The following is a 10504-nucleotide window of genomic DNA, read 5'->3' on the forward strand; positions in this document are numbered from 1 at the left end:
TAATGGTAGGCCATTGGTTGGCTGAGTGATGTAATGGTAGGCCATTGGTTGGCTGAATGATGTAATGATAGTTCATTGCTTGGCTGAGTGTTGTGAGCCCGAGGTGAGAGCTATCGGGACTATAGCTGAGTGGTCAGGAAGTAGAGAGAACTCAGGGTTTCCATGAACTTATTCAGTGACCTCCTAGTCTGGTCACCCACACTTCTGGTACCCCCTCCACTTACTCGTTCTCCCATTCCCTTGTTCACTAGCTTCGTACTGTCCACTTTTGGTACTGACAGTGACACTGTACAGGCGTCCGGGGACGAGTTGAACAAATACACACTCGTTTTCTGTCTTGGGAATGCTTTTGGTTTGAATGAAGCTGTTTTTGTTTTTGATGGTGACTTCATAGTGATCGAAGTCTCCAGTGGCATGGACCCAGGACACCTTTAAGTAGTCACTCCTGGCAGAGTTGCTAACGCTGATTCCCTGGACCTTGTCAGGTACTGGAAAAGAGAGCAATGAAAGTTTTAGTGGTTCTGGGAGAGCAGTTGATCACAGATTAACACCCTGAGACAATAAAACAAAGAAGCTAGTTTTTATCCTGATGCAGACCTATACATCACAAAGGGGAAATATATTTGTGTTACTTAAAGTGACCTTTTAGCAAAACCTGATAAATGCATTCTAATCTAATAAATGACAAACAGAATGTCTCTTATAAAGTGGAACATTAAAATGATAACTAGTGCCTAATATGAAGGATAGAACACATATTGATGACTCCAGCATATATTGGTAACTCACGTTTGCAAGAAAAGTATTAAAAAACTCAAAAGAGAAATAGAAAAAGAGGAAACGCATATGAGTACATATATAAAGAGATATTCTGAGTCACTAGTGATGAAAGAAATCAAACCTAGACCCCAATTCTGTATTCCTTCAGCAAAACCGAAAACCTGACCCAGCCAGCTATGGGAGAAGATGTCTTTCATGTCCTTCCACAGAGGTCACACAATGAATTGTTGTGTGTACACAGTGAACTATCACACAGTTCTCATAATTAATTTCTTATTCACTTGAAACAGACATTTGAGTATCTTGCTTTTATTATAAAAATATGAACTGTGAGCAAATCTAAGCAACATAATGATAACTTCAAAAATTCAAGTCCCTGAAAGATGACATACTTCTTACATACATCAAATGCCTCTTTTTATGTCAAAACAGCTAAGAAATGAAGGACTTATTAAGCTAGGACCGTACATAAGTAAAGCTATGCAAGGAAGAGGTGAGCACGATGAGTCAGGACATTGGCTATCAGGGGATGGATTAGTCAGGCCTGAACCATGTGATTGGACACAGATTACTGTCAAAATCCTAGCTAGCCTTTATTTTAGGCAGCAGTTTCTCATGCCATTTTAAATTCATAAAAATCACTAGCTAGATGCCTAGAAAAATCAAAGTGTCAACTGATGTGTGCTTTTTTTGAAGCAAGAATTATGACTAATGCTATTTTGCAAACCTGAGCCTCTTTCCAATAGATATATAAACAAATGATTCCATGGGCCCATGTTTTCCTTCTTTATGAGTAGGAAATTGCCTTTTACTAGGAACACTGCAAAATAAAGCCATTCTAACATTAAAGGATGGTCTGGCTTTCAATTTAGGACTGAATTTTGATTGAAAAATAAATAATAAGTTTTCTCTCTCTTGTCTATGTGTGGGGTGTATCTACACGGTGTATTGCATGTACACGTGTGTGGGCATGTGCACATGTACATGTGTGTGCTCAAATAAATGTAGAGGCCAGACATTGACATCTTCCTTGTTTTCCATCGTACTTTTTGAGAAAGGGTCACTCACTGAACCTAGAACTTGTCAGTCTGACTGGGTAGGCCAACCAATTGGCTCCTATCTGCCTATCTCTGTCTTCCTAGGCCAGGTCCAACATTCTACCATCACAGATGTGTGGCACCATGGTGTAGGAGGTCCTTCTGTTTGTGTGTTGCTTTCATTGGTTAATGAATAAAGAAACTGCCTTGGCCTAGTTGATAGGGCAGAACTTAGGTAGGCGGGGTTTTTGTGTTGCTTTCATTGGTTAATGAATAAAGAAACTGCCTTGGCCTAGTTGATAGGGCAGAACTTAGGTAGGCAGGGAAGACAGAACTGGATTCTGGGAGGAAAAAAGCAGAGTCAAGGAGAAAGCCGCCATGGAGCCGCCAGAGACACATATGCTGATTCTTTCCCGGTAAGCCACTGCCATGTGGGGATACACAGATTAACAGAAATGGGTTAAACTGAGATGTAAGACTTAGCCAATAAGAAGCTAGAGCTAATGGGCCAAGCAGTGCTTTAATTAATACAGTTTCTGTGTGGTTATTTCGGGGCTAAGTTAGCCGGGCGGCTGGGATGAAGAAGCCACCTTCCTTGCCACAGCACCACACTGGGCTTTAATGTGGGTGCTGGAGACCCATACTCAGGTCCCCATCCTTGCGTGGCAGTCATTTTGCTGACTGAGCCATCTTCTAGCTCCATATCTGTTTCTATTTGACTAGAACCAGGCCTGGATATTCACAGGAAGAGGCATGGACAAGGGGCCCATGCTTGACCTGGAGCACTGAGCCTCCCTTCCAGTTAGCTGTCTTTTTTAGCTCTTTTGAACACCTCTAGGACTGTGGGAGTTTGGTTTACGTCATAGGAAGTCTGCTCTGGCATATGCCAAACTCATGTCCTTTTCTTTTACTTTCTCCCAAATCACAGACAAGCCAGAAATTCCATCATTTTGGCACTTTATACTCTATTTCTTCATGATGCTTTTATATGGGTTGTATTCATATCTTCTGTTGGATTGTATTTACTGATCAATTTTATTTTAGAATGCATAGCACACCAAAGGTCTGGAACAATGACAGGGCTTCACCTGAAACCAATTACAGTTCTGTTAGCATTCAGTCACTGCAGGGATGAGACATTCTGAAATGACACTGTACGCACGGACTAAGGAAGGCCGGTGATCTTGGCAATTGACTGAAGGCAAAGCAATTACTCCAGGAAGAAGAAGTAGCTGAGCGTAGTGCTAAGTCAATAAATGGCTCTCCGGGTGGAACTGGAAGCGGTTTGTGAGGACTGCCTCAGTGCCTGGCAAGAGGACTGGGTGTGGGATTAGAAGCATTGGTTTGTTTGCCCAAACGGAGAAGAGCTTTGGGAAAGTTAAAGAGCATTAAGACCGGCAGCCCAGACCAGTCTGACAGCAACTCAGCTAGGAGTCTCCTGTTAGAGTCATTGGCCTCTGTCAGTCACGCACCAGATCAAGTTCACACTGTGGAGAGAGTAAGGAGGCTGCGCTGAGGAGAAAATAGTGTTTCTCACATTTGGGAAGATCTTAGCAGCGGCCTTGCAATGCTAGAGTCATTTGCAGAGAGAATGCCGGTGAGGTGGGTGAACCGGAAGTCGCAGATTGGTGGTTAGGCTACAATAGCCTTCATTCCCAGTCAGTTTTAGGCCCTGAGTTGATGGATAATGTTGCTCTGGTGTAAGATTACTCTGGGAGTGATAATCGGTTTTTCAGGTCTAAGTCACAATTTTTTTTTTTTTTGAGACAGGGTTTCTCTGTGGCTTTGGAGCCTGTCTTGGAACTAGACCAGGCTGGTCTCGAACTCACAGAGATACGCCTGCCTCTGCCTCTGCCTCTGCCTCCTGAGTGCTGGGATTAAAGGCGTGCGCCACCATCACCCGGCCTAAGTCACAGTTGTAATTATCAGTATAATTATGCTTTAGATTATTTGATGGTAGAGGAAAGTCTCTGTTCCTGATTAGTGCTTCCAGATTTGGTCGGATGTAATGGCTGAACTTTGCCACAGTTCAGTCACGTGACCTTGGAAAAGCCACACTTTGTTTCTGGGGTTTTCATGGTCTCCAAATGAGAAGGCAGAAGGACCACTTCGATGCTAGCATTCTGTAACAAGGCGAACAGGTGGCTCTTAGTTGGGGACAGGAGGCACAAGGCCTGTAAACTAGAAAGCCAGGTACTTCCTTCTCAAAGACCCAGGGGCTACAGTGACGGCTAAGAGGTCAAGAGTGCTTAGTGTTCTCACAGAGGACCTGCGCTTGGTCGCCAGTACCCACAGCAGCTGGCTCAGAACCACCCCAATCTCCAGCTCTAGGGGATGGGACACCCTCTTCTAGATTTCAGTGAGCACCTGCGCTTACATGCATATAGCCATGCAAAGGCACACATAATTAAAAGATACTGAAAGGAAGTATGAAAAGAAATTGCCGACCTGTTCTTACTCCTCATGACTTCATGGGTTACCGTGTTTCTAGAGTTTCCCTACAGGTAATCCGGTGGAAACCCTTGACTCTGATTATTCATCTACCTGGAAGGTAGCAAGTTCCTACTCAGCTCCAGCATCCCAGCATCTAGGCTCTCTAAGAGGGTGATATCTCCATCCCAGATGATCATTGGAAAAGAACAGTTTCAGAGTCCCGTGGAGAAGACTTGACAAAATATTGATGTCAACCTTAAGCAGAATTCAGATATAAGCCCCAGAAAGTGTGAGTACATCTGGAAAAATGGTGGCTGTCTATATTTCGTTCCTTCCAGCATATTAAAGACCTGACATTCATCTGCTAAGAATTTTGCTGCCTAGTCTAGGAACTACAAAGGGTACCATTTTTACCTTGTGTGCAGAGGAGACACAGTAGTCTTGACCTTCATGTATTTCAGCTAAGACTATGGAGTCAAGAGCTTGGTAGGTACTGGGGCGAATCAGACCTAAGTTTAAGCCCGAGTTCTAAAACTTCCTGGCAACTCAACAACAATAACAGTTGGGCAAAAAAAAAATTACTTAACCTTGACACTTGGTTTTCTCATCTGTAAAATGTGAATAATAATGACTATCTCAGAAAGGACTATGTAAGGATTAATTATTTAGTATATATGAACCCCTGTTCTAGTAACCAAAGAACACTCCCTAAAAGTAAATAATTGTCATCCTGTTTAGATATAATATAAATTCTAGTTATGAAAGCTAGGGCAGTGTTCCTGAAAATGTAACATCTCCTCATGTATATATTTTTCAGCTAAAATAAGAAGACTACAGAGCCATTTTGTGATGTTAACGACCTTTTATCCAGGACCACTGCAGGTCCGAGATGCTCACAGTCACACAGCTGACCTGTTTCTGAGAGGCCTGTGCCGTCATAATCCTTACCTGTCCGTTCTTCGCTGAAGGAGTGACTGGCGTAATTGCCACTCCTGGTGGTTATGGTCACATTGTAGAGGCGGCCTGGGGTGAGGGAGCTGAAAGAACACTCGCTGACAGACTTGGCAATGATGAGGGACTGAACCACCCTGCCACCGTGGGAGAGGGTTACCACGTAGTTATCCACGTCTCCAGGAGCTGGCAGCCAGGAAACACTGAGGTAATCATTACGGCCGGAATTGTTGACCGTGACTCCACTCACGCTGGAGGGGACTGTGAGTTCACACAAGGAGGGAGAACCGTCAACAAAAACAGAATTACAAGTTTGAATCGACTATTTTGCTCAATAAAAAACTGTGGACTGGGAGTTCTTAGTTGGTCACACATGAAGTGGAGGAGGTATTAGGATCTCTAGTGGCTTTGGGAAGAGAAACTATCTTTCGCCAGAAGGCTAAAGAAAAACAAAACAAAACATGACTAGAAGGCCATTTGGATGCCTCATAACCCAAGTGTGCCACCTCTGGGATTTTATGGGGTTTCTGTGTAGGGAGTGTTTTAGGGGTTATTTTATGGGACTATACCGGGAGGGTTTTGGTAGAAAAGGGAACACAGACTATAAAAGTTCAAATAAATCACGTTGGATCTAACTCATCAAAAAATCCCCAAAAAACCCAAAAACAAAAACAAAAAGCAAACAAACAACAACAACAAAAACAAAAACCAAAAAAAAAAAAACCACCACCACCGTCAACAACAAAAAAACCAAAACCAACCAACCAACCAACCAAACAAACAAACAAACAAAAAAACTCCAAAAAACAGAAAGAGAAAAGGAGAAAAATTCCACGAATTTTCTGAAGAACTTAGACTCTGGGTCGCCTTTGACTTTCATGTGACCAGTTTTTTTTTTTGTTTGTTTGTTTTTGGTTTTTTTTTTTTTTTTTGTTTTTTTTTAATTCCTGGGACGTTTAATAGGAAACACATCTGGAGGCGCTGCTTATCCCTTTGCAAAGCGTTTTCTGCCCTCTAGTGGCCGGAAGCCTCAAAGCACATCCTGGAAGCCTGGCGGTCGGGAGACTGGGCAGAGAAACCTGTAGCCAGGACTGGGAAAGTCATCTTGAGGTTGATGCCACAAACGTTCACCCAGAGATTTATATTTCCCAGGTGTATAAACATGGAACAGACACAGATGCCTTAAGTTCCAAGTTCAAACTGAGAAATTAGTAAGTGGGGTGGTGAGTAAGAAGTTCCTTAGTTATTGGAGGTGAGTATCTGGTACACAGTACTGCCTTTGGTGATGGCAGACAGAACTCTCACAGTGCACAGACTGTCCTGCTGTCTCATCATGGGCTGTTTAACCCTCAGTTGTCCGTTTTCTCGTAACTGTCAGGGCTGCTGCACGGCACACAAAGGACGGGATTCGGCTCAGTGAAACCTGAGAGTGGCCTGATTTTTATGAATTAAGCCCAAAGTCTATCTTACCCACAACTGATGAGCTGTGCATATGCTATTAGAAAAGACAGAATCATCAGGAGTTTTTCCAAAAGTGAAACTCACTTAAGATGAAATAGATATACAAATTATTGGGTACTTTTCTAGAATTTCCTCAGCTTCGGATTAGACTGATCAAATATCTGAAACTTCAAACCACAGTTCCCACCATTCATTCTATCTAGGCTGGGAAGGTTTTCGTGCGCCGGCTTCAACTCTGAGGAAGCTTGTGTGAGCTAGAAGAAGACTTTTCAGAATTATTTGAATGTTGAGAAATATATGAGATATTTGAAGAAACGCTAATCATTATCATTATGGTCTTAGCCACTGAATTATTTTATAGTGTGCTATGTAAAACCTGTACTACTTTAGAGAGTCTCTGAAAGCCTTAGTCATTAGGTATCTACAGTAGTGGCGCATTTTTCCTCTCTCAGGACAACAGTTGGATATCACACATATTTATTCAAAACTTTTGTTCTCAAAATTTTATAATTATTCTTCATAGACTTTCTCATCAACTTAGTGAATGCTTCTTTTGTATAACATATACTGATAACAAATACTGATATTTCTGATTATGTTTAAAGTACAGGAATAGAAATAATTTATAAAATAAAGTCCCATTTATTCCAAATATTCACGGACCTCAAGTGATATCAGAGACCATACTACTTTAGTACATTATAACGGGGAGGATAGCCTTTGTGGTATGTCTATTAGTATTGGGATAGTTTTTTCTTTCGGTGGTACTGGGATTAAATTCAAGGTTTTGTGTCTGTGAAACAAATGCTCTCTCCCTGAGATACATCCCCAATCCTTTGTGGTGTTTAAAATAGAAATGAACCAGGGACAGAGTATGACTAGCTTACCAACTGACTCCCTTTCCTCTTAAAGCCCATCTAGACCATATTTCTCAGCTTCCCCTGCAGTCAGATGACACTAACTACAGCCACGCAACAGCTCTGTCCAGCACAATGAGGCTAGAGAAGCAACCTCTGCTTCCAGGCCTACTAATCTCTTCCAGACTAAGTCCAATCTCTACCTCAAGTCTCTACAGGAGTGGAAAGAGTTGCGGGAATCCAGAGGAAGGAAACTGTCAGGTAGTAGGAGCCTAGATCTTGATTTTTTTAAAAAATTTATTTATTTTACATATATAGTGTTCTGGGCACCAGATCTCATTATAGATGGGTGTGAGCCATCATGTGGTTGCTGGGAATTGAACTCAGGACCTCTGGAACAGCAGTCAGTTCTCTTAACCTCTGAGCCATCTCTCCAGCCCTAGATCTTGATTTGTACTTGGAGAAGAATCAGTCAGTAGAGTTGTCTGGTCAGGAGCAACCACATTGCCCAGTAGCGTGATAGGACACAGGTCCCTCTAACCTGACCGATACGGGTGGCAGCTCACAGGAAGATGGACACACAGGCCTTCTCAGATGTTCAGCCCTCCACTCTGACCGCACTACACTGAACCATGGTGCCAGTAACTCTTACAAGAGAAGGGAGAGGGTATCGGGTCTCAGAAAAGACGCTGGTATCTTTCTTACGTCTAGGGCCACAGAAAGAGAGCACTGGCAGGTGCCAGGGAATTTCTACTAAGACCAAGAGACATGGGTTCGGTTTCGTAGCTGCTCCTCTGAAAGTTAAGACAGCAAAGTAGGGGACACTGGTGGTTTTGGCAAGAGATTTATACATGACATCGCAACTCTTAATTGCTATCTGAGCGTCGGGTTTATAGATAAAGACGCCTGAATCCAACTTATAATAATCATGTAAAATTAAGAGGTCAAGTTTGTTGACCTGATTCTGAGTTTAACCATAGTTATCAAAGCGTCAATTGGGTTTGTATATTTTTCTCTAAGAAACTGGAACATAAATTTCATATATTATATGAAATAATATATTACTTTTATGGCCTTCCAATGTATGATGTAGAAAAATTCCACTTTTTTCTTTGGTGCTGAGGTTCTCTGACACAGTAGCCATACTGATACTTAATTGTCTTCTCAGCTCGCAGTTTCAACTGACAGGACCAGTAAAGGCCAGGGGTATCATTTAGGTGGCATTCAGCACTAAGCATTTGATGATATTGCTTACAAAACATATATGTGACTTCTACAGGAGTTCAGCGGTATATTACTGTTGTCCCAGCTATTGGAGAAGCTGAGGCAGGAGGCTGGTAAGAGCCAGAAAGTTCAGAGTCAGCCTGGGCACCATAGCAAGACTCTGCATAAGCCACTGGAGAATTACATCTCATTTTAGGATGTTTAAAATGGAAGGCGGCTCCATGTACTGACGTATCTGGAAGCTGCAGACACATACAGGCACTTCTTACCTGTTCGGCCTTCCGCCACCACCTGCCGGGAAGAAATCCCTCCGCTCACTGTGGTCACCACCACCGAGTAGAGGCTGCCGGATTTCAGTGCGTGGAAGCTGTATCTGCTGGTCTCACTGGAGACGCTCTCGTTTTTGATGACCACATTCTCATGGATCAGTAAGACTTGGTAGAACTCTACATCTCCTAAGGCCTTTGTCCAGTTCGTGAACAGGCTGCTGGTCATCCCTTGGTTGGTAACATGCAAGTCAGTCACGTGGGCAGGCACTAAAAGGCAGTGGATAGAAGATGAAAACCCATTACCCCTAGTCACCCCAAGGCAAGTAGAATAAGAACGAGGAGTCAGAGAGTCACAGTGGAGACAGACTAAAGAGCTGCAGGTATAAAACATGTTTTGTTTGTTTTTGCCATGGGAGTTTCACCCTGTTTCTTGTGGCACATGGACGCTTATTCCTCTACAGGGTTCAATCAGTTTATACAGCAGTTTCCCATTAATCAAAGTCAGTTAAGATTAATAAGGAGACGACGATGCTTATTACTGGGCTTTGACATTTATGTAACAGAAACTGTTGCTTTAGAGAACCTTCTTATTTAGTATAATTTTATCGATCCTTATTCTACAAGAACACAAAACCACGTAATCTACCAGAGCCAATGTCTGTTACAGGGTAGCAATGGGAAATTCCTTCAAGCTGGTGGTTAGGTTATGGCCTAGCAAGTTGGTTACTTTTTTGTAAGTATATTCTCCAAAGGGCTATTGCTATTGTTCATGAAAATGCTATATAATATATAGACATCAATGACTATTATAGTAAATAGTGAACGCCTATTACCTTTCAGTTAGAGCAGAAGGCATTTTAGAGGGTATATTATCTAATATACACAAGCACCTATAAAGTTGATTTCATATTTCTTTTACTAAGGAGGAAACCGAAGCTCATAGAATAGGAACTTTTTGATCTTACACCACAGCTTGATAACTAATCAACCAGGTATCCAAGCTAGAGCTCTCTCACTCCTGAGCCTGTGACCTTTTTCTAAATTATCAACTACTGTCACTTCCAAGATATCCATTAGTAGATGTTCACAGATACTGAAATTAACAATTGCTTCTTTTTGCACACCTTTCTTAAATTATAACAACCAGAGCTTTAATAGACTCCCTTCCCAAAGCTCAATAACTTTTGTATTAAGATGCAAATATGTTAACCAAAAGTGTTACAAAATGCAGGCTGGTTTTAAAACCTTCTGCTTTTAAAATGTATATGGGAAGTAAAGGAACTATAATTATCAAAACAGTTAAAACAAAGAAAACAACCCCCCCAACCCCCACTAATCACAAAATACAGCTTAAGGACAAATGTCAGCCAATTTTACTAGAAAGTTATAGCAATCAGGACAATGTAAATAAAACTGGAAAAAGACAGACAGACATAGAAAGGAATGGAAAAAATGGGACATCCCAGAAAATGTATACACATAGTCTCTCTCT

At 42.0% G+C, this 10504-nt stretch overlaps 1 protein-coding gene across 2 annotated transcripts in view; it reads right to left on the bottom strand.

Moving 5' to 3' along the window:
* The window catches only part of Ptprb (protein tyrosine phosphatase, receptor type B), a 113776-nt gene that overhangs the window by 46498 nt on the left and 56774 nt on the right, over positions 1-10504 (bottom strand). For both annotated transcript variants that reach the window (XM_013350347.2, XM_005358042.3), the window contains 3 exons: positions 9013-9279; positions 5199-5462; positions 225-488 (listed from right to left, as the gene is read on the bottom strand). In XM_013350347.2, coding sequence (XP_013205801.1) covers positions 225-488; positions 5199-5462; positions 9013-9279 — 795 coding nt within the window. The remainder of the gene's footprint in view (positions 1-224; positions 489-5198; positions 5463-9012; positions 9280-10504) is intronic.

This window comes from Microtus ochrogaster, chromosome 24, assembly GCF_000317375.1.
Source record: "Microtus ochrogaster isolate Prairie Vole_2 chromosome 24, MicOch1.0, whole genome shotgun sequence".
NCBI classification, from domain to species: Eukaryota; Metazoa; Chordata; class Mammalia; order Rodentia; family Cricetidae; genus Microtus; species Microtus ochrogaster.